At 34.3% G+C, this 22,148-nt stretch overlaps 1 protein-coding gene across 1 annotated transcript; it reads right to left on the bottom strand.

Annotated features, from left to right (window-relative positions):
- Positions 1–2,985: 2,985 nt before the first annotated feature.
- LOC127674772 (vigilin-like) lies at positions 2,986–6,702 on the bottom strand. Its single transcript, XM_052170471.1, has one exon. It carries the CDS (start codon positions 6,700–6,702, stop codon positions 2,986–2,988), a length of 3,717 nt encoding a protein of 1,238 aa, XP_052026431.1.
- Between the last annotated feature and the right edge of the window lie 15,446 nt (positions 6,703–22,148).

Here is a 22,148-nt window from a genome sequence, read left to right as displayed (position 1 = left end):
CATAGGAAGAACAAGAATATCAACCCAACAGACCCCCCTGAGATCTTCCAAGGACTAAACCACCAACCAATGAATATGCGTGGCAGGACTCATGCATATGCAGCAGATGGTGGTATCAATGAGATGGTGGCCCTTTGTCTTGTGATAGATCCATGCCCCAATGTGGGGGATCTTAGGGCAGTGTGGCTGGAGGAAGTGTGTGACTAAGGGAGCACCTTTAGAGAAGCAGGGAAAGGGGGATGGGATAGTAGTTTGTGGAGAGGAAAATGGGAAAGGGAATAATATTTGAAATGTAAATAAATAAAATAACAAAAAAAAAAAGAAAAGGGGCTTTGGGGAAGAAAATGAGAAATGTATTTTGAAGTTCTTAAAACTCACCTCATTGTTCTTTGGTCATGAAATTCTCTTGCACAGCACCTCCAATGTTCAGAACTAATAAGCAATGAAATTCAATCATGAATTTCAGAGCCAGAAACTGTGACAAATAGGGTATGTAATATGTAGAAATTTTCTTGCTGGGTAGACCAGAATTTATTCCTGCCTGTGTTTCTCTGAAACCACCGGAAGTGGCAAGCTATTGTTCAGGCTGCTGGAGGGGTATTTGGTGTCTGCCCCTTTAACTACCATATGAAAGGGTGTTAGGAACCAGGCCATCAAACATCCATTTCAATAAAATGGTACAAATTTTAGGTAGAAATGGAAAGATTGTCTCTGTTAGTTTCTTTCTATATTTTCCTTTTGATACTTTTTACCCTTTTAGTCTCACGAATTATATAATAATTTAGAAAATATGAACTTACCTTTCCTTTTCTTTTCTTAAAAATATTTACCTAATTATCAGCATGAGGTTCTAATCTCCAAATCTCACTAATATATTAAAATAACAGCTTATTTAGTGAAGTACTTGGAATAGTGAGTATTTAAATCCCAATTCTTGTATTGGAACTATTATATTTGCCTTTCATAATAGTGGAATAAAATTTGAAGGAACAAAGATAATTTTACCAAGGATTATAGTAGCAAATAGTAAAATCTGGAATCTAATTTGCTGTAGACTTTCAAAAGTCTGCATTAATATCTGAATGAATATATATTCTACTTCAATTGAACCCCTCCCCTATTGGCAGCACTAAGAGTACTGTGCTTAGTTCTTACTGTCCTAGATACTCCAACACACTTAGAAGCTTCTAGTTTTTTTTAGTCCTGAAACCACATTGTTCTCTGATGGGCATTTGCCGCCTCATTTACTTCCATGGTGATTTAAAACTTTCTCTTTGCTATTGACTTGTTTGCTTTGCACATACCCAGTCCTTTTAGTATCTAGAACCAGGATTATTAGGTTGAAGCCCCATGAGTAGAAACTGAAATTTGGAGATACCTCCCAGGAGGAATGTGAATATCAGGATTTGGGACTACAGAAATGTGGTCAAGGAGAGAGGGAAAGGGAAATAGCTTAATAAACTACTGGCATGATGGTGGGGTTTTGCCACATTGGCTCAATGGGTACTTGGAATTCTGTCTTCCATCTAATTTTCTTCAGAAGTTTCACCACTGGCAGGGTGAAATGGGAACCTCTGTGTTTTTGCTTATAAATTACCTGACATTGATTGAAACTAAGTCATTTCCCACCACTAATACTGACATTTAAAAGTCCTGACTGTGTAGATTGGAGCACAACATTCCAAGTGAGGTAGGAATGGGGGCATAAAGTATATAGCAAGCCCAGCTATCTCTTGCAATGGCAAAGTTAGTTTATGACACTATCCATTACTTGCCTATGTCATGCTTATTGCCCTATACAGCAATCAGACTAAATGACAAGTCATAAAATTTTCCTGTACTACTGGAAAAATTCATAAAAGTTAGGAATTCCCATTTTCTCTGTGATTATCTGGAGGTACCCTCCTTTATCTTTACCCAAACCCATCATGATGTACATAGCTTCTATTTTTCCTAATCTGCCACTTGGTAATTTATTTCCAAATGATATTTTCCCAATATTTTTGAAAAAAAAGACTCTCATATTCTCTCTTCCCTCCTTCCTCCTCTTCCACTGATATGATGTTCTGTCATTCCTAATTTCTCTCTCAACTCAATGTCTGACCTGGACCTGCCCACACCCCCATGGATCCAAGTTTTCTCTTTTAATGGAGGTCATTTTGAAGAGTAATTTGCTTCATCTTCTTTGTCCACTAAGGAACCTAACAGGTTATTTTTGTCTTGTTTTGTTTTGTTTTGTCTTTTGATCTTTGCTAACACTTTATTTGCACATTTTTTTTTCTTTTGCAGTGTTTCTAGGAGGTGAAGTCCCTGGAAATGTTGTAAGGCTATGTAAGATGTCCATACTTTTCTGTGGGGGTAGAGAGATGTCTTTATGTTACATTCCCTTTTCTTGATAAGCAGGTACATTTTGACACAAAGTGAGGATTTGGAACTAAAAACTATTGGAAGTAGATAGGCCATGTGGATCCATTAAGGACTTTATAGTAAAATGATTGGCGCAAACCATAGGCTTAGTGTGCCTCCGCTTCTACTCAATGGTACAGATGTTTACTCAGTTGTTTAGTGGGCCATTCTTACCAGTTAGCTAACATTATCACAGAGGGAAATGATCTGTAAACAGACATTCATTTGTTATTCCTATTTAAGGAAGCTTATAGATAAATTTTTAATTGACAAAACAAGAAGACGTTCTTCTCAGGATATATGCTATTAGAAATATGTTTTATACTTTCAACCATTATCCCAGTACTAAATTGACTGGGTCTTGTGTGTGTGTGTGTGTGTGTGTGTGTGTGTGTGTGTGTGTGTGTGTGTGTAAAATGAAGTTGATAGAAAAGCATGGGTAGAACATAGAGGGAGCTAAAGTGTCTGGAGAAATTATGTATGTATAGTATTCAGACATGAGATTTAAAAAAAATATAAATTAAAAATTCACATTTTCAAGTGAGAAGTTTGGAACACTTTATTTTTTTGTCATCATTGTCACAGTTTTGAAGGATGACCCTTAGAAGATATTCGCTGTTTCAATCTTGGAAAGTGTTCACAATTTTCTACATCTGGGAGTTTTGTGGTTGTTTTAGCATAGCAGGGAACATACTTTCTCACAAAACTCTTGGATGGTGTCATGGCTATATTGCAAAGGGACATACTTTTAGTTTGTTCATGCTGAGATCCATGGTTTATGGCAGCTGACAGATAATACTTTTCAAGATTAAGAATATGCTCAATTGCTTTTTCTACATTATCAGGGAGACCAGTCACTGTGATATTAGGATTATAGGACCCCTTTGGAGGTAAACGTATATCTACTTGGTATTGATCCATGATTTTATTAATGGTTTTTCCACGGAATCCAATAACATTGCTACGAACCTGCTGGTTTAGTGTGATTTCCTTAGAAATTGTTTTTTCAATTTTATGCAATACTCTCATTATTGCATCTCGAGCTGCTAGAGTGTTCTCTTTATAACCAGTAATAGTGATCTGGTCTTGTATCTCATGGCCTCCTTTCTTTGGAAAACGGACTGTAACATCATGTTCTGTGCAAATTTGAGTAATAAGCAAACCCTTATGACCAGTGATCTTGGCTCGATATTTAGGATCTAGATTGAACATTAACTTAAAATTTCTTAGTGTCCGATCTTCTATTTCCATTTGTAAAGACTTGACTCGCTTTTGTAATTTCATCTTGGCTTGTTCCACATTTGCTGCAAGGCCCATAATAGATATGGTATCAGAATTTTTTCCAGGTTGTGGTACCTGCATATGAACTTCAAATTCCTTTACTAGTTTGCGTAAACCACTTCCCTTGTGACCAATGATATAAGGATGTAGGTGAAGGGGCACATGAACTTCAGCAGTGACAGGAATTATAGATGCCAGAGCTTCAGTAGCTGCCTTGCAATTTTCTACTTGGCCAGAGATAAATATGGTGTCACTTTTCCTTGGGGAATTAGGAGTAAGCTCTTTACCAGTCCTTTTCCACTTTTCTTTTCCTTTCTCCTGAGTACCTAGATCCATATTTATGACTGATTTCTCTATATCTGGAAATTTTATTTCAACTTTATAATCCCTAGCAATTTGTTGGATTCGTGAACTTATTGGACCCATGATAAAAGGTTGGAAATTCTGGGGTATAACATACCGTGTTGTAACTTGGGAGCCCAAAGGCTCAAAAATCTCCTTAATGTGTTTCTTTGCTGCTTCAACGCAAGGTTTCGCCCCTTTAATTGTGACCTTTGTATTCTGTCTCCCTGCATAAGAGAATGTAATAACTACACCACCATACTCTTCTGCCATTTCTTTTAATAACTGGCCCCTCCGCATGACAAAATAATGATGAAATCTACGATTTATTAGTATGGAATCATCTGCCTCATTCTCTAAGTCTTTAACTAAATCCTCTAGTCGTTTTTGCACCTCTTTAACAGATTCCTCAGTCCCTGTAATTGTTATGGTTTCTTGATCCTTATTCGTTGGGTTAGGGAAAAGGACACATGTCCCAGTCTCATCACAGATTTTTGAAATATTAGCTCCATTTTTGTTCACAAGGAATTGATGATATTGTGATTTGACCTGAAGAGTCTCAGAGTAATTCTTGGCTTGCTCTTCTTCTGCAAGTTTAAGAAGCTTTGCTTTGGCTTTTTCAACACTTTCAACAGAGCCCATGATAACCACTTTATTCAGGTTTGACTTATTTTTCGGAAAATGCAGATGGATCTGCCCACATTCTTCTATGATTGAATTTAACAAACTTTCTTTGGGATTAGTCAGATGTTTGTATAGTTTAGCGGGAAGGGTAATTTCCTCCTCTGCAGTATCAGCTAACTCTTGCTGAATTGAAAGTATCCAATTACGTGCAATTTCACAATTTTCTGGATATCCAGTAATGATAAACTCTTCTGAATTGCAGTTTTCTGGTGGAAAACTAATTTTGGTGTTGGTTGTTTCAGAGATTTTTTTGATGTTTGAAGCTCCTTTTCCAATTATCCTTTTGTGAAGCTTTTTTATTATAGAAATACTTATAGAATAGTTATTTTCTTTAATATCTGTCAACATATTCTCCAAATACTGTGCACACTTCTCTGATTCATATCTCGGCCCTATCAGTTGAACAATATCACTTTTCTCTGCAGGGTGTGGAAAATTGAGGATAACATCAGGGAATTTTTTACAAATTTCACGAACCCTTTCGCCTTTTTGCCCAATAAGTATGTGGTGAAATTGGTGTTTGATGATTATGTCCTGGCTGTATTCTTCTTCCAAGTTATTTGCCAGATCAAGGAGTTCTTTTTTGGCCTGGTGGACACCCAGAGATTCTCCTTCAATTCGGATTGATTGGTTTGATTCATTTTCAGGAAACATTGTGATAGAGACTTGGTTCTTCTCTGTAATTCTATTTAGGATCTCGCCATTATTCCCTGTCAGGTATTTATGAAATTTACTGTCACTGTTAATCTCAGTATATTCCATTTTACTCATTAGATCCTTGACAATGATATCAAATTTTTCTTGAGCATAATTTACGTCATCTATTGGTCCTTTCAGTGTTATTTTATCTTTAGCTGTAAAATGTATTTGAACTTTTGGAGCATACTCTGTTATCTCAGCAATATTCTCACCTTTTTTACCAATAATAAACCTGTGCAACCAAGAAGGTGCAAAGATCGAAGAAACAGTATAATCATCATCACCTTCACCTTCATTAAATAGCTCTGCAGAACTGTCAGGGTCACTGTGTTGTGTCATAGAATCTGACATGCTTTCTGATGGTGATTGTCCTGTTGAATCATCACTTGTTTCTAAGATCTCTTCTAGAAAATTTCTTTTGAGACTTCTAGTACAATTGCCTTGAAACTTCATCATCATACCCTCAGATCCAGTACTGGTCTTCTCAATCATATCATTTTTAAGACAAATTGTCTGATCTACATGCAGCTGTCTTTCATTAATATCTACATCTGTCTCCTTGGCACTACAGAGTTGAAAAGGGATATGTTCTTCTGCTTCTTCAAAAATGTCACTTGCTTGCAGGTATGCCTTAACAGTGAGGGGATTAAATGTTTTCTCCATTTCTAATATCTGTATATCACCATCTGAACACTTCATCTTTGTCTGATTCAAATCAACACTATTTATGCTGTTTCTCTGATCAGGTGGACTTGAGGTCTGAGTATTTATTTCAGCTTCTTGTTCCAAATCTTGTGATTTATCTCCAGTCTGGTCTAAAAAAAAGCAATGTTCTTGTTTTGAAATGAGAGTTAAAGGTAAATATTGTTCTTGACACCATTTAAAAATTACATTCTCAGCATTTGTGACAGCTTCTCGGTTGCCAAACACTGTCACATAAAGACCTTGGTCTTTGACAAAAGATGATTCTAAGTTGACACCAGTGTTTTCCATGATATGAGCATAGAACTTTGCTAATGTACCTTCACCAAACTGAGTCAAATAATTTTCTTTTTCTAGTAATACATGGAAAACCTGAGTGAGGGTTGAAACCTCCCCACCCTTAAAACTATTAGTGCTTGATGATTCTGCAGTTTCTTCAGGATTTTCTGAAAAGTTTCCTTTTTCTGGGTGGTCAGTGACTTCCTTGTTATATCCAGATATATGAACCACATCATTTGGACTTTTATAACGATTTTCTTTTTGAACAAACTTGTTTTGGCGTAAAAGAGAATTTCTTTTGGAATTCATTGTTGATTTTTGAGCAGATTCAATTCAGATGTCTTGAGATAAAATGTCAATAGCAGAACCACAAATATTTCCTGTAGCTTCCTCCTTGCATATTACTGTATGGAAAAATGAAATCTTTAAGGATGCCATCCCTTTCTAAATTAATTCATAGACTCAAGACAGTAAGAACACATTCTAATAAGTAGATATTTGTATTTGACCAAAAGTTCAAAATTCATCTATTAATCTATAATTATTATCCTGAGAATACATGAAATGCTTAGGTTATAAGGATTATGAGGAAATAACTATCACTGTTTTCCAAAGGAAATTCTCATTTATTTATATTTGCTAGAATATCCTTTATTTTTCAAATTCAGAATCATTATTTTTTACCAGTATCCCAAACAGCAATGTTGAGTAGCTGTAATTATTTGAGAAAACTTAAGTCTCTAAGAAGATTTTAAATTTCTAGAATTTTTATTTTTCTTATTTTTATAAAGCAATAACTTAAAATTCACATATTTCCTGTATACAATTTCAATACTATTAAATGAGAACTATCTCAAGTGAATATCAATGGAGTTGAACACAACACCCAAGCAATTCTTACAAATGTGATTTCTTAATAAAGTAAAGTTATACTACTGAATATTTCTTTTTGTCATATCAAACTCTCTAGAATGTTGATCATATAACAGAAGTCATAAGAATTCTATCCATTTCCTTCATATAAAACTAGAATGCTATTTCATCTGCTATGTTTCTATAGGAAAGGGTATTTTACATGCTAAATGACACTTGGAAACTATTTCTTCTGTTACACAGAGTTGTCATTTATTACTGACTGTAAATAATGATAAATAATCTATTGGTTTCATTCTAGTATGTTATTGATCACATTTGTAAAACAGTAGCAGTTTCTAAATGTCCTCAGTAATTATTTGCAAATACCTATATCTACATATTTTACAAATTATAATTTAATTCTAAGTAATAAATCTTTGCTATTATTCCTCATTTATTTTCATAATATACTTTGTTGTGATACCTTGTAAATAAAATGTCACACAGGTAGGTTAAAGTGTTTACATTTCAGTGCATTTCTATACCATTAGAAGAAACACTCTGAATTTATGAAGCTTTGTTTTACATTTTTCACTCTTGTTATCAGTTATATTTTTGTGATTTTATCTATCCCCCAAGATGACACCCATCTTTGTCAGCATCTCATCTTTCCTTGTGACCTAATGTTACTCTTTTTTGTTCTCCTTTCTACATGATATGTTATAGCTATACTTATATTTGTTCACCTGTATGAATGTATACATTTCAGCCTAACTCCTAATAAGAGAGAAAACATGTATTTATGGAGTTGGAGAGTGGATAATCTGGTTTAATATTATAAATTTTAAGTCATTACAAATTTCTTCAAATTTTGTAAAAAGGACACGCCAAGTATTTTACTTCCCTTACCAAATATTATGTATCCAGATGGTGATAATTTCACTGTTATTAAAGAAAGAGTTATACTTTCATTTTGAATATCTAAATATCTGCCCACTGTACACAGATACTCATATTCAAATATTACATCTAAGATCCCATGTGGACAGTAATCTAATCATGTCAAACTTTCTTCATTGTTGAAATTCGCTTTGAACAAACTGATAAAATAGTGAAATTTGTAAGAGCTTGCAATTTTCTAACTACCTTTTCTTCTTGTCCAGTTTATAGGCTTCTGCTTGATGGTAAATCTCTGGGAGCACAGACTTAGCTCACAGGGCTTTATAATAATTAGAGATGAAAACTTCATGGAACTGGTGACTGGCCTCAATGTGAATGGCAAAGCTGAAAAGAAAATGGGAATTTTCCAATTAGTTAAAATGTAGAATGACATTGCATTTAAAGTGTGTTGTTGTCTAAAATCAACATCAAGAACAGAAGTAAATACTTTAGCCAGGTTATTCTAAACTAGTAGGTTTGAATATCATCTAGCTTGAGACTCCCTCACATTCTATATTCCTTGTAAGATATCATTTTAAGAAGAAGAAAACTATCATAATTACTTCATCTTAGAATTTTAACTGTGACAATTGCCAGTATTAAAATTTCAAAATATCAGGTTAAACATGGGAAGGTTTGAGTTGTAGAAAATTAAAATGTTGTAGAAAATTAAAGTGTTCTTCAAATAATTTTTACTTGTTTTTCTATACAATTTTTGATCAAAGAAATTGAATTGACACTACAAAGTGTCCAAATATAAATTTATTCCTAAACAGAGCATTTCTGTTAAGAATAAAGACATATTCTTGTCTCCTCAAAAGTTAATCTGCATAAAACTGTTAATCGGGATAAGAAAATACATGTTTACAAAAAAATCTTTTCCAGAATTTAGAATGTATCATTCTACTGTCAGCATATTGATTTAAACAATAAAGTCTCTGTCAACTCTCCCCTAGTTACTTCATGATAACATTTTTTTTTTCTTCGAGGCAGGGTTTCTCTGTATAGCCCTGGCTGTCCTGGAACTCACTCTGTAGACCAGGCTGGCCTCGAACTCAGAAATCCGCCTGCCTCTGCCTCCCAGAGTGCTGGGATTACAGGCGTGCACCACCACCGCCCACGATAACATTTTTTTACACAGTGGTTCCTTTAATAATTGATTAATCACAATCCTTAAAGGTCTGAGAATTTACTTTGAAATCAACTCAATCTGATATTTACATGTATGTTATATATTCTGTCCATATTTTTCTACAAATTGCTTGGTGTGTCTTCTCCAAATGCATTCAAAGGAGCACACAAGATATGGAGAGCAGATACAAGGCCAGAGTTACATTGTAGTAACAAAATATGTCAAATAATAGCCTATTTATATGGTAATTTAGAGTAAATAAAACACTTCAATTCTAAATATTACTCAAAATATGTAAAATTTAGAGAAACCTAACAATACTAATTTATATACTAATGCAAATACCTTTTCAAGCAATGTTACAACAAAATGTATAGAGGATCACTGCCAGTAGCATTGGTAGTTGAAAGTGATTATATGTTTATATATATATATATATATATATATATATATATATATATATATATATATATATGCTTTGTTTATATATTGTTTGTTGTTTATATAATGTAGTTATATATATATATATATATTATGATATATTTTGTCAAACATTTTCAAATTTGGTCAGAAATATTTTAAACCTTGCTAATAGGAAATATATGTATAATATCATAAGAAATCATTGTACTATATAAATATTTAAAAAGAAAAATATATACCTTTATCAGAATTCTTGTGAAGTAGTTTAAATAAGTCAATGAAAGATTTATTTGCAAAATTAAAATTATTTGCCTTTAAATTCACACCATATAAAAACTGACTTAGCTTTATCTATTAGACCTGATGAGATAGAAGGTCATTTTAAACAAAATAGTATATGATTTATGTATGTGTGTGTTTGTGTGTGGGGTGTGTGTATGTGTATGCATCTGTGCGCATGCATACATGTGCCTGTACTCATGCATATGTGTGCATGTTTTTAGATGACTTGTAGGGTTCAGAAGATGTTTGTTCAATCTTCTGGAACTGTAGTTATAGCCATTTGTAAAGCTCTTGACAACTGGGAACTGGTATACTGGGAACTGAACACTGATTCTGTATAAGAACAATAAGTCCTTTTAACTATTGTGGACTCTCTCTGTCCTTACCTTGTTTTTAATGCTATGGTTTAGTAATTAGAATAAAGGTTATACATACACAAATTTTGTCAGAAACATTTTAAAATTTTGTTGCCTAACAATAAAAATTGACTTGATTTTATGAAAATGGTAAATATATTATTTTAAACATTAAGATATTATAACTGTATATTTTAAAACTGTGGTGTATCTTTTAAATTTCATTCAAAGCCAATATCTCTTTGCTAAGATGTATAATCACTATCTGTGAGACCATGAAAGGTAGCATTTTTTTTTTTTTTGGTTGAGCTATGTTTAAACCCAGGTGACCTAGCTGGAGATTATTCTGCAAGGAACGGAAGGCATTTGACATGCTCCTAGACACCAAGCTCCTGATAGGAGACCTCAGCTCTCTATAATTCTGTAGCCATCAGTCATGTAGCCTCAAGACAAATATCCACTTTAATGAGGTACCCTGATGGGCTTAGACAATTAAGCTCTCCTTTCCAGACACTCCTCCCTGAAAAGGTATTTAGCCTCAGGTCCACCTTCAGAAAGCAAAGTACACTTTTTCTCATCACAACTCTCCACCATAATAATAAATGTTTTAAAACCATGGACTGCCTTTTCTCATTAGGATTCAACATTCTGGATCAATGGAGCAGGTCTTCCTTTAAAGAGTCACATCTATCCTCATGCAGGAGTCCTCCCTGTGCTCTCAAAGACTTCACCAAGCCAATCTGCCTTCCCCAACAAGCCTACAACTCTTTCTTTCCTGCGGGACCCAGCTGGCTCCCCTTTTCCCTTCATCCCTGGGCTAGATAGACCAAGCCTGCCATCCCCAGATCTGTTCTCAGCTCTTCTGCAGGATCCAGCAGCATCTGCAATGCCCAAGACCCTGAGAACCCATTGTCCTTGGCCTCCATGAAGGCCAGGGACTCTGGAGTCAGACTCCCACAGTTCCCCTGGGACCCAGACTGTGCTTCTCCACCCCAGGAGTGATGTACAATGGCTTCTCACAACCCAGTGCCCAACCAGCAGCAGTATGGGGTAAGCACAATCAAATTTCCCTAGTAATTCCACCTTGTCCATCAGCCAGAGTCCTGGGCTGGACATAGGCTACCATTTTAACCCACAACTATCTTGGTTGTAGGTATGAATTTATGAATGTGTGTGTGTATGTATGTATGTATGTATATATGTATGTATGTGTTAGTATCTTGTCTGGGCAGGTTTTGCACTAAATGGGCTCAATTATAAGACAGATTCAAGATAGCACTTGTATTCTCTGAATTGTGCTTTAAAACTTATTTAATTTATTATAATATTTCTGATTCTATAGTGAAATAAAAGAATAGGAAATAGTAGAGAATGACATTACATAGAATGACATTACATAATAATAATAATTCATTTAAAAAGGTGGTGTCAACACAAGATTGAAAGCCTTCCTCTATGCTGACTACCTCGAAGAAAGAATCAAAAACAGAAAAGTAAATACTGAAATAACCAGTCACATCATTCAGAATGGCTAAGATCAAAATCTCAGGTGACAGCAGATGCTGACAAGGATGTGGAGAAAGAGGAACACTCCTCCATTATTGGTGGGATTGCAAGCCGGTAAAACCACTCTGGAAATCAGTATGGTGTGTCCTCAGAAAATTGGACATAGTACTACCTGAGGACCCAGCTATACCACTCCTGGGAATATACCCACAAGATGTTCCAACATGTAATAAGGACACATGCTCCACTATGCTCATAGTGGTTTTATTTATAATAGCCAGAAGCTGAAAACAACCCAGATGTCCTTCAACAGAGGAATGGATACAGAAAATGTAGTACATTTGCAAAATGGAATATTGCTCAGCTATTAAAATCAATGAATTCACGAAATTCCTAGACAAATAGATGGAACTAGAAAATATCATCCCGAGTGAGATAACCCAATAACAAAAGAAAACACATGGAATGCATTCACTGATAAATGGATATTAGGAACAAAGCACGCAATACCCAAGAAACAATTCACAGACCACAGGAAGAAGGAAGACCAAAAGTGTGGATGCTTCAGTCCATCTTAGAAGGGGGAACAAAATACTTATGGGAGCAAATACAAAGACAAAGTGTGGAGCAGAGCCTGAAGGAAAGGCCATCCACAGACTTCCCCACCTGGGGATCCATCCTATATACAGTTACCAAAACCAGGCACTATCATTGTTATCATGTTATGGTTAACAAGAAGTGCATGCTGACAGGAGCCTGTCTCCTGAGAGGCTCTGCCACATCCTGACAAATACAGAGGAGGATTCTTGTAGCCAACTATTGGCCTGAGCATGGGGACCCCAATGGAGGAGTTAGAGGAAGGACCAAAGGAGCTGAAGGAGTTTGCAACACATTGGAAGAAAAACAATCTCAAGTAAGCAGACACCCCAGTGCTCCCAGGGACTAAACTACCAACCAAGGAGTATACATGGAGGGAACCATGCCTCCAGCTGCATGTGTACCAGATAATGGCCTTGTTAGGCATCAATGGGAGAAGAGGCCCTTGGTCCTATGAAGTCTCAGTGCCCCAGTGTAGGGAAATTCAAGGTGCAGGAAGTGGGAATGGGTGGGTGGGTGAACACCCACCTAGAAGCAGGATGCTGGGTATGGGATAGGGAGTTTCCATGGGTGGGACAGGAATGGTGATAACATTTATAATATAAGTAAATATCCAATAAATGAAAATCTCCCTTCAGTTTGTCCCAGCTTTTGAACAACCCCTTGCTTTTCTTTCTGCTCTTTAATAAGCTATCTCATTTCCTAAAACTGTGTATACATCTCTATATATTAAATTTAGAAGAAAGACAAATCAGGACCATTTTAGCAGGTACCCTCTTGGGACTCAAATCTGTACCTATGAATTCTGCAGAGCCAGGCAACAGATAAACCTGAAATGATGCTGAAATCTTCCTTCACAAGAGGACCCAAAGGAATACTGTTACATCTTTCCTTGCTCTTAGCAACAATGGACAGATTTGTTTACATCATAGAAATAAAATTCAACATTTCTGTTTCCTTTTCTTTCCAAAGGGACCAAGAGCTTGAGTGGAAATCTCTCTGTCTCTGTCTCTCTCTCTGTCTCTCTCTCTCTCTCTCTCTCACACACACACACACACACACAGACACACAGACACAGACACAAACAAACAAACAAACACACACACACATTCTTTCACAAATACTAGCTGGATTTGTGATTATATAAGGATAAGAAAGTATATGTATTGTGTATGGAAGAAAGAGGCTGCTAAGCCAAGATTTAATTCTAGGGAGCCAGCTGCTGCTATTAGTTGACATTTAGTCTATTATGTACAAATGATGATTTATGTTCTGAGGGAAAATTGATCTAAGTGATCATGGTACTGTTGTCTTCACAGGTAAGACATGTCCAGATCACAACTTTTGTTACCAGTCAAGAGAGTAGTAATCACCAGATTCACTAATATGGTAATAATAGTATGACTACACAAGTTCCCCAAAGCCATTGGGTTCTCAGAAGATCTCTTCATACCTAGAACTGTCCTGCATCAACTGCATTCATGTGTGTACAACAAAGTTCCACTTCTTTATTTATTTCCTTCTTCCTTTCTTCTTCCCAGACACCTTCCTGGATGACAAGAATAGCTGACTCAAGTGCAGCTGGAAAAAAATATATAAATAAAACCAACCCAAACCAAACCAAAACAAGAACAACAACAACAACAAACCAAGATAAAACAAAAACAGTAAAAATACAAAACCTGATATATCTTTGATGATAAGTTTATCTATGCAAAGTTCATTTTCCAACAGGAAACAATAAACAACATAATTCATATAAAATATTTCTCCTCGTTCTATGAAGCTATCCCCAACCTCAGTATTAGCCCATTTACCCAAAGTAACCAGACAAAAGATAACCCATTCTTACAAATGATTCTGAAAGTGGAGACTCCTATAAACACAATCTGTTTATATATTTACAACACTCTATTTAAGGGAAGTATTACTGGTAACCATGGAATAATCCAAGCCAAGGTATTATTTTAAATCTATGGACTTAAATACCATAAATCCATAGAAATGTCTATGATGACATATCTTTATTCATCAACAACTTAGAGACTTTAACTTTAACATATGAATTTGCATAATACAATTCTGTAATACAACTTGATTGTGTCCCTAAATATGATATGGTAACAGAAAATTTGGAAAGAAAATAAAAAGTATATAGATGAGATATTTAGTCAAAATCATTATGCCTGTCTGCATAGTAAATAGAATCAGCAAAATAATCATTCCCTCACAGAGTGATAACCATAGGTTGATAATAGAGAGCCTTATTACAGAAATGAAAAAAATGTATTAAAAAACTAGTTATTTTTGAGAAGGTCAGAAACATCACTCAAGGGGATTTAATTCTTGCCTTAATATCTCAACATGCTGGTTGAAGTTCACCAACTTAATTCCTTTATTGCAAGAAGAAGAAGTTCTTTTGTATTGATAATAGTTGATCAGTCCTGGACATACAAAGACAGCTTCAGAAACTATAGATTAATCCAAAGATCCTGCAGATTTGTCTATCGAACACCAAAGTTTGTCATTCAACCACCAATAACTTGAGGATGAGCAATGGGACAAAAGAGAGAAAATAAAGAGACCCAGATGATTGTGTTTAGATTATGTTCACTCTTTGGTGAGTTATTGGTCTACCTTAAATACCAAAGAATCTTCATTGTAATCTTCAGAGTTCAAAAGGAAAAGCCCATTCACCTTTCAGTAGAATGGCTCAGACAAGCACCAGGGTCAGGCACCATACAGCCCTACTCCCTACTCAATGTTCTATGAGGAATGGTACTGGGATATATATATATATATATATATATATATATATATATATATATATATATATATATATATATATATAGTGGCTATTCTCAGAATTGAGGGGTCAGTTCAAACATGGCAGCTTTCTTATAAGAGTAATAATATCTAGGGAAGAAGATGGACTCCATTTCCTGAAATCTTGAATTTTTTTATAGAATAGGGTTTATATAGGTCATGGGAAGGAGAGTTGAGAATGGAGTAGAAGGGGAGAGGGGGGGAGAAGAGCAGGAACACATGAAGAAAAGGGGTAAGGGGAAAGGGGAGAGAGCAATAACAGGATCCAGAGGGAAGAAAGTCAGAGAGAGAAAAGGGACAGAGAGGTCAGAGTGAAATCTTCATTTTTACTGAAGAACTTTGGGTTACCTTACATATAGTAGGTAAGGAGATTAATCTATGCATTGATATTGAGACATTTATTTGATCCTTAGCACTTTTCCTAGAAATCTATTCTTCTAGTTTATTGATAAACTTGGAGTAGTAGACTTAGTACCCAAAGACAGTACTTTACCCCACAACTAATGTGTAAAAAATGTGAAGACCGGGTATTTATTCTTCTAATTCCAATTGTCCCTCAATGTCCATTTCCTCAGTTGAGATAAGATTTCTTGAGCTGCTCAGTGGAGTTCTAGAAACTCTGTAATATATCTAAAGTTTTGATATTCTTAGCTTTTGAAGCACAGAAAGAAATCATAATAAATTTTGAATTGACTGGACCTTTGATGAAAGAAATGTTTTACAAGGTTATACTGAGCACTTCTCTAGTTGTCAAAGCACTGAAAATGACCAGCTGACTTCATATATCCAGTAAAAATCAAAAGCTTCAAACATAGTATTCCTACCTGAAGTCTGGAACAAGAACACCTACATCTCTGAATTTGTGGAAGACCTCAAATTCCCTTCAAAGACAAGTGTCACCCATATGAGTGTTGTCTTAAGTGGTCTGAAACAGTCCCTGATCTGGTTTCTCCTAAATCAATGCAGGGCAGTTTATGTGCTCCAGGCAAGAGAAAATATTTTACTTTGCTTTTACTTGTTCTTCCTCTTGCTAGAGGAATAAGCAATCTGTTTGTATATGTTGTAATGCAGATATATGATCTCAAAAACTCCTTTCATTGATGGCTTATTCCTAAAATGTAACAACTACAAGCAATTCTTTAGAAGACTCTGACTTAGTATGAAAGAAATGAGCCACACTAAGGCAATATATGCAGGTTCGAAATATGTTCCATATAGAGAAATCATCAGTGGGGAATGGGAAGAAGAGCCTGAGACCTAATTACCAAAATCGGAAGACCATTCCTTTAGCACATTTTTTTCCAAGCTAAAGTGCTACATAAAAGTCTTTGGAAAACTCCGTGTCTATTTATTTTTCTGATTTTATTGTAACTAGCTTATTATTTATGCAGACCCTAAATACACCAATCCATTGGATAGTTGATAAGAAAAGGAGAAAGAAACAACTAGGAGCAAGAAGACGATATTTCAGATTATAAGCTTATGGATCCCATTTTGTCATGTCCTTCAGCAATAGAGAATTTAACTATTCTCTCAGGACCTATTCTGAATCTATTAAAATAAGCAATAATATTGGGTATAAGTCATTGGTATACTTTTGTCAAAATAACATAATTTTTATCACTAACAATATTAAAAAGGCTTAACCTTTGTCTAACACTCAACCTTTTTCTGCTTGTCATGCAGAATATAACTGAACAAGTTTCTTGCATAATAACCACTATCCTTTAATATGCAATGATTATTATTTCCTTGGAAACTGACCCTTTCTTTTAGGGATCTGGATACATGACTTCCCTTTATAACACTGAAAATCTTTTCCCTATCTTTTTGGCATATGCATATTTGATCCTAGCGTTTCTCTACAGCTATAAAATTATAGGCCACTTATAGTAGTATCCAATTACTTAAATTGACCTGGTGGCAGTGCTGCACTTTCCTCTAAACTGCCCCAGACACAGACCTGCAACCCTTTTGGCCGTGTTTCCCAATATCTACACGAGGACTGTCCTTCTGTCTTTTGTACCTTTCATAACTGATGTTACTCTTCCTTCCCTGGTATGGCAGCTATCAATTTCTCCTCCCTCAATGTCTTGTCTGGAATTCTTAAATGTATCACCCATGTCTTCCTCACCAGCCATTAGCAACAGACAACTTTATATACCAATCAAAACCAACCAACTAGGAGATGGGACCCTCAGCATTTTATATGTGGACATGCAGATGCTTGTGCAATTTTGAGGGATCAAATTAACATATTAAAAACATTAGACCAAACCACAACAGTGATTGGACATGCTTTTGTGTGTATGAGGGATGCTTTCTGTTCTCATCCAGAGAGAGCAAAGTCCATGTACTACAACATCCACATTCTCAAATTATAATATAATAGGTAGGCTTTCTTAACTTTCTTGACCAACATGGGATTCTTTCTCAAGAAAGGAAGAGTGGCCCCTTGTTCTGGAAAGACTCAGTGAAGCAGTATTCAGCAAAACCAGAACGGGGAAGTGGGAAGGGGTGGGTGGGAGGACAGGGGAGAGAAGGGGGCTTATAGGACTTTCTGGGAGTGGGGGGGGCTAGGAAAGGGGAAATCATTTGAAATGTAAATAAAAAATATATCGAATATATATATATATATATATATATATATATATATATATATATATATATATATATATATATATATAAAGAACTCCAACTTACATATTTCTTATAAAAGGAAGAAAAACACAGCACTAGATATTACCAAACTTAAATCCTAAATAGTGATAAGCCACATTATCATTAGCAGGACTGCATTGAAAAAAACTGAAATATTTTTATGTCCTATGGGAATTACAGCATTAGAAACATCAGTTTATACCATTTCTCTGTTACTACAATAGACAAGGGAGGCCATTGGAGTTCATGTTGAGGAAGCTTTGACCCCTTTATATAAAAATTTGTTCAGAAATGCAGGGCTTTATATATTTTGGAACCAAGGTGGGAATGACTAACATAATGTTCAAGAATTATGTTTTTTTTTAAATTAATTTACTGAAAGTTAAACAGAATATTATAAAATTCAAAGAGATGATTAAGGTATACGCAAACCTAAACTCTAATATCTATTGGGAGTCATGACAAAGATTTATCTTTAAATCAGTGACAATCTTGAAATTGAGAATAATACCTGAAGTGACTCTATTACTCATGCTTCTAATTTTAGCTTATCACTCAGGTTCTTGCATGTTAAATATTGGAACTCAACTCATATCTCCTAGAATAAACAACTTATTAAAGTAAATGACTCAGCCTTGCAGAGCTACCCATTTCATTACTCATAAAAATACTGAACATGAAGAGGAAAATTATCTCTATTGGTAGGTAGAATGGAAAGACAATTCTATTGTCTGTATTAGGCAATATCTATGCCCATTCACACAGATGATTGCCTGCTTCTGTGGAGGGAAAATTGTTTTGGTATTATAACTGTTTGGGGTAGAACTGAGGTAGAATTGGAAATAGGGAAGCAGAGGAAAATCCAGGTACTAATGTGGAAAAAACAATTAATTGCACCAGAAGTTTGGAAGAAGGTTATAATTTCTTGTAGCAAATCAAACAAGGCAAAAAAAAAAAAAAATGAAGTCATAGGATTCCCATCGCTCCCTGTTTGGAGAGCAAGGCCATGATCCAGGTTTAGGATAATTCCAAGCTTGTTTTTCTCTTAAATAACTATCTCATTAGCTATAACAATCCATCAATCTCTGTGCAATTCATTGTTGAGATGTAAGATCCAGATACATGTCAAAAATGCCTCCCATATACATATATGCACAAATAATCTTAATATTGATTGTTGTATATTTTAGACATTATTATTATTGTTGTTGTTCTTGTTATTATTATGCTTGAGAGTCTACATCATATATAGGCCTTAAATTTTCTTTATAGTCAAGAATGACCATGAATTTCTGATTATTCTGCCTACATCTATCAATTGATATAATTAGTCATGTACCACTGCAGCCAATTCAAGATTAAACATTGAGCATCATTCATGTTTGGTAAGTGCTCTTCTTACTGAGATTTATTACCAGTTCTATGACTGCATTATGGTGATAGATATCTAGTTAAAATCTGAGGACAAACCACCCTGTCAATTAGCTTTGGTCCCTATCTCACAAGCCCTTGGGGAATCAGTGTTTTTGCAAGTAAGGATAAGTGATGGATAAAGGTAGGGAAAAAAATCAAATTGTTCCTATATAGAATTTGAAATGCCATTATAAATTAATGGTAACCTCCTTTACAAATCATAAGGTATATGCTTAGTAATACTCATTGAAAAGTTTGACAAGATCTTCCCTTATGCAAAGAAAGACAGAGGCTTCTTCTGATAAGGAGCTAATTCTGTTTTACAAACTGAAGAAAATTATCTGAAACCAGAATGTTAAATGAATGATGGTACCCTGAAGATACTTGACATTGGGAGAAAGACATATGTCCTTTAGTGAGATATGTACTTACAGAACACCGAAATTAGAAATCTTAAATGATTGAATGCACCTTAGAGAAACAGTCAAATTAGACAAATGTTCTGAATTGTAGGATTAGCTAAAACTGAGATATTAAGTATATGCACAACTATTAGAAACAAAATTCAGTTATGTGAACCAATACAAAGTATAGTAGGTACAAAGAGACTGTGGGGTAATTATATATATATATATATATATATATATATATATATATATATATATATATATATATATATTTGAAATAAGTATACTAATTATTTTAAGTAGAGATACTTATGTGATAATATTAAGTGGCTTTTTAATATAGGTGATAATTGTGAGGATTTTAAACAATGAAAAAAATAGAACTGAAAATTTAAATGAACTGGTTCAGTTGTACATGACCTTAGTCACACCATTCTGAGTATGGAGGAAGGAGAATTAAAAGTACAAATTCATCCCCATTTTTGAAACAAGTTCACAGTTAACATGGGTTATGTAAGACTAATATAATACAATAATATAACAAAAAGATGGAAATGATGTACAACATCTTAGAACAGGGAAAAGTTAAGATACCACTTTTTTTGTAAAATATTCTTTTGCAATACTCAAAGGTAAAAAAATAAATTGAAAATCCACTAGTGTGCTGAAACATTTGTACTATTCCATGTAAAGTGCAATATTCAGAGTGCTTTAATATGGCTCTGAAATACTCAGTAGACAGACATTGAAAGGGCAACTGAGAAATAATTGTACATTCTCTTAATTTCTTAGGGTAAACAAGCCAAAAAGTCACTGATGAAGACTGAAGACAAATGTCCAATTAATGAATATAAACTTCTGATAATTAGAAGCAAGAAAGGAAATAAATAATATAAAATACTTGCTAATTTAAGAAAATAATATAATTTTAAAGAAATAATATCAAAATTAGAGTTTATGGAATAATATATTGAAAAATACTTCATTGTACCTAAAGTTATTATATTATTAATAAATTAAAGATTACTGTTCAACAAGTATGGTTTCTAAGTATAATATTATGAGAAACATATATACTTAAAATAATTTGTTTGGAGTTTTGTTTCATTTGTCAAAGACAAAATTAATTCTTTAAAAGTCCTGAAATTTAAAACAAAACAAAGAGACAAACAACAAAACTATAAAATATTAGCATAGTCAACTATGATAATGAATCTTTTTTTATAAAAGAACAACATTCTGATCCCATAACTAAAAGGAAAAGCAAGATATTCACATGTTTCTAATCATCACATGATTAAGATATTAAACTAACACAGTATATTCTAAAATGGGCATAAAATCCATTATTACAATTAGATAAGAGTAATTCAGAAAAAATAATAAAGAAGTATACTTAAGAGACATGAATATGAGACCATAGAAATTCCCATGAAAAATTTAAGATATTTTTAGGAGGCATTGATTAAACAATGGCCCATCACATAATTGAGTAATTGTACAGGACAGAGTTCCAACTCAAATGTAACCTAACAGAAAAATCAAAAGTCAAGTTAAAGCTATATAAAAATCTGAAGAAGTTAAAAATGAAACTTGATACCTGGAAAGGATGAACTACCAGACTGGACAGAGCTGGAGCTTTCTGAGTCTACATGAAGGTTCCTATGACAACTCAATTATGAGGGAGATACTTACCTCACAATACAAAAGCTGACAAAGATGACCATTTTTCTCCAGTATCAGAAAGAGTATAGTAAGGAATATCAGTACTGAAATAAGAGACTGATATGATCTGAAAGTCAAAACAAAACAAATATTAAATATTTTATTCATATATTAACATGAAAAATATTGCCTTAAAAGCATTTTCAAATAATTCAGAAGAGCAAAGCCAATAAACACATGTAAATGACTAATGAAAATTATATCAATATAATTAATATGAATTTAGAAATGAAGAAATTCTAAGTTATAATCTCAGGAAATAATAATAATAATGATGATGATGATGATGATTATGATGATGATGATAAAGTGAAAAGATGGCTAATCTCCATGTCACTTTGGAGATGTGCCTTTGATGTAATTTCTATAAATGTTTAATTTTAGTGAAATGACCTACACTGTAAGTCAGCAATAGCATTCTATGGGCTAGAGTTGGCAGTCTAGATAAAAAGGTAATAGGGAGAAATCAAGATGGGAAATGTTTTTTTCACATTCTCCATTTTCTGATCAGTGCCACACCATAAACACCAAAACTATGCCATCTTTACCATGATGATATATACTTTCAAATTATAAACCAAAATAAACTTGGTCTATCTTAAGTTGGTTTTTGTTATTAGGTGTAAAGAGAGT

Source organism: Apodemus sylvaticus, chromosome X (assembly GCF_947179515.1).
Source record: "Apodemus sylvaticus chromosome X, mApoSyl1.1, whole genome shotgun sequence".
NCBI lineage: Eukaryota > Metazoa > Chordata > Mammalia > Rodentia > Muridae > Apodemus > Apodemus sylvaticus.
This window is presented reverse-complemented; position numbering and strand designations above follow the sequence as displayed.

What these genes read in the sequence shown, in the direction of transcription:
- LOC127674772 (XM_052170471.1), bottom strand. Translation starts at nt 6,702, where the DNA reads ATGAATTCCAAAAGAAATTCTCTTTTACGCCAAAACAAGTTTGTTCAA.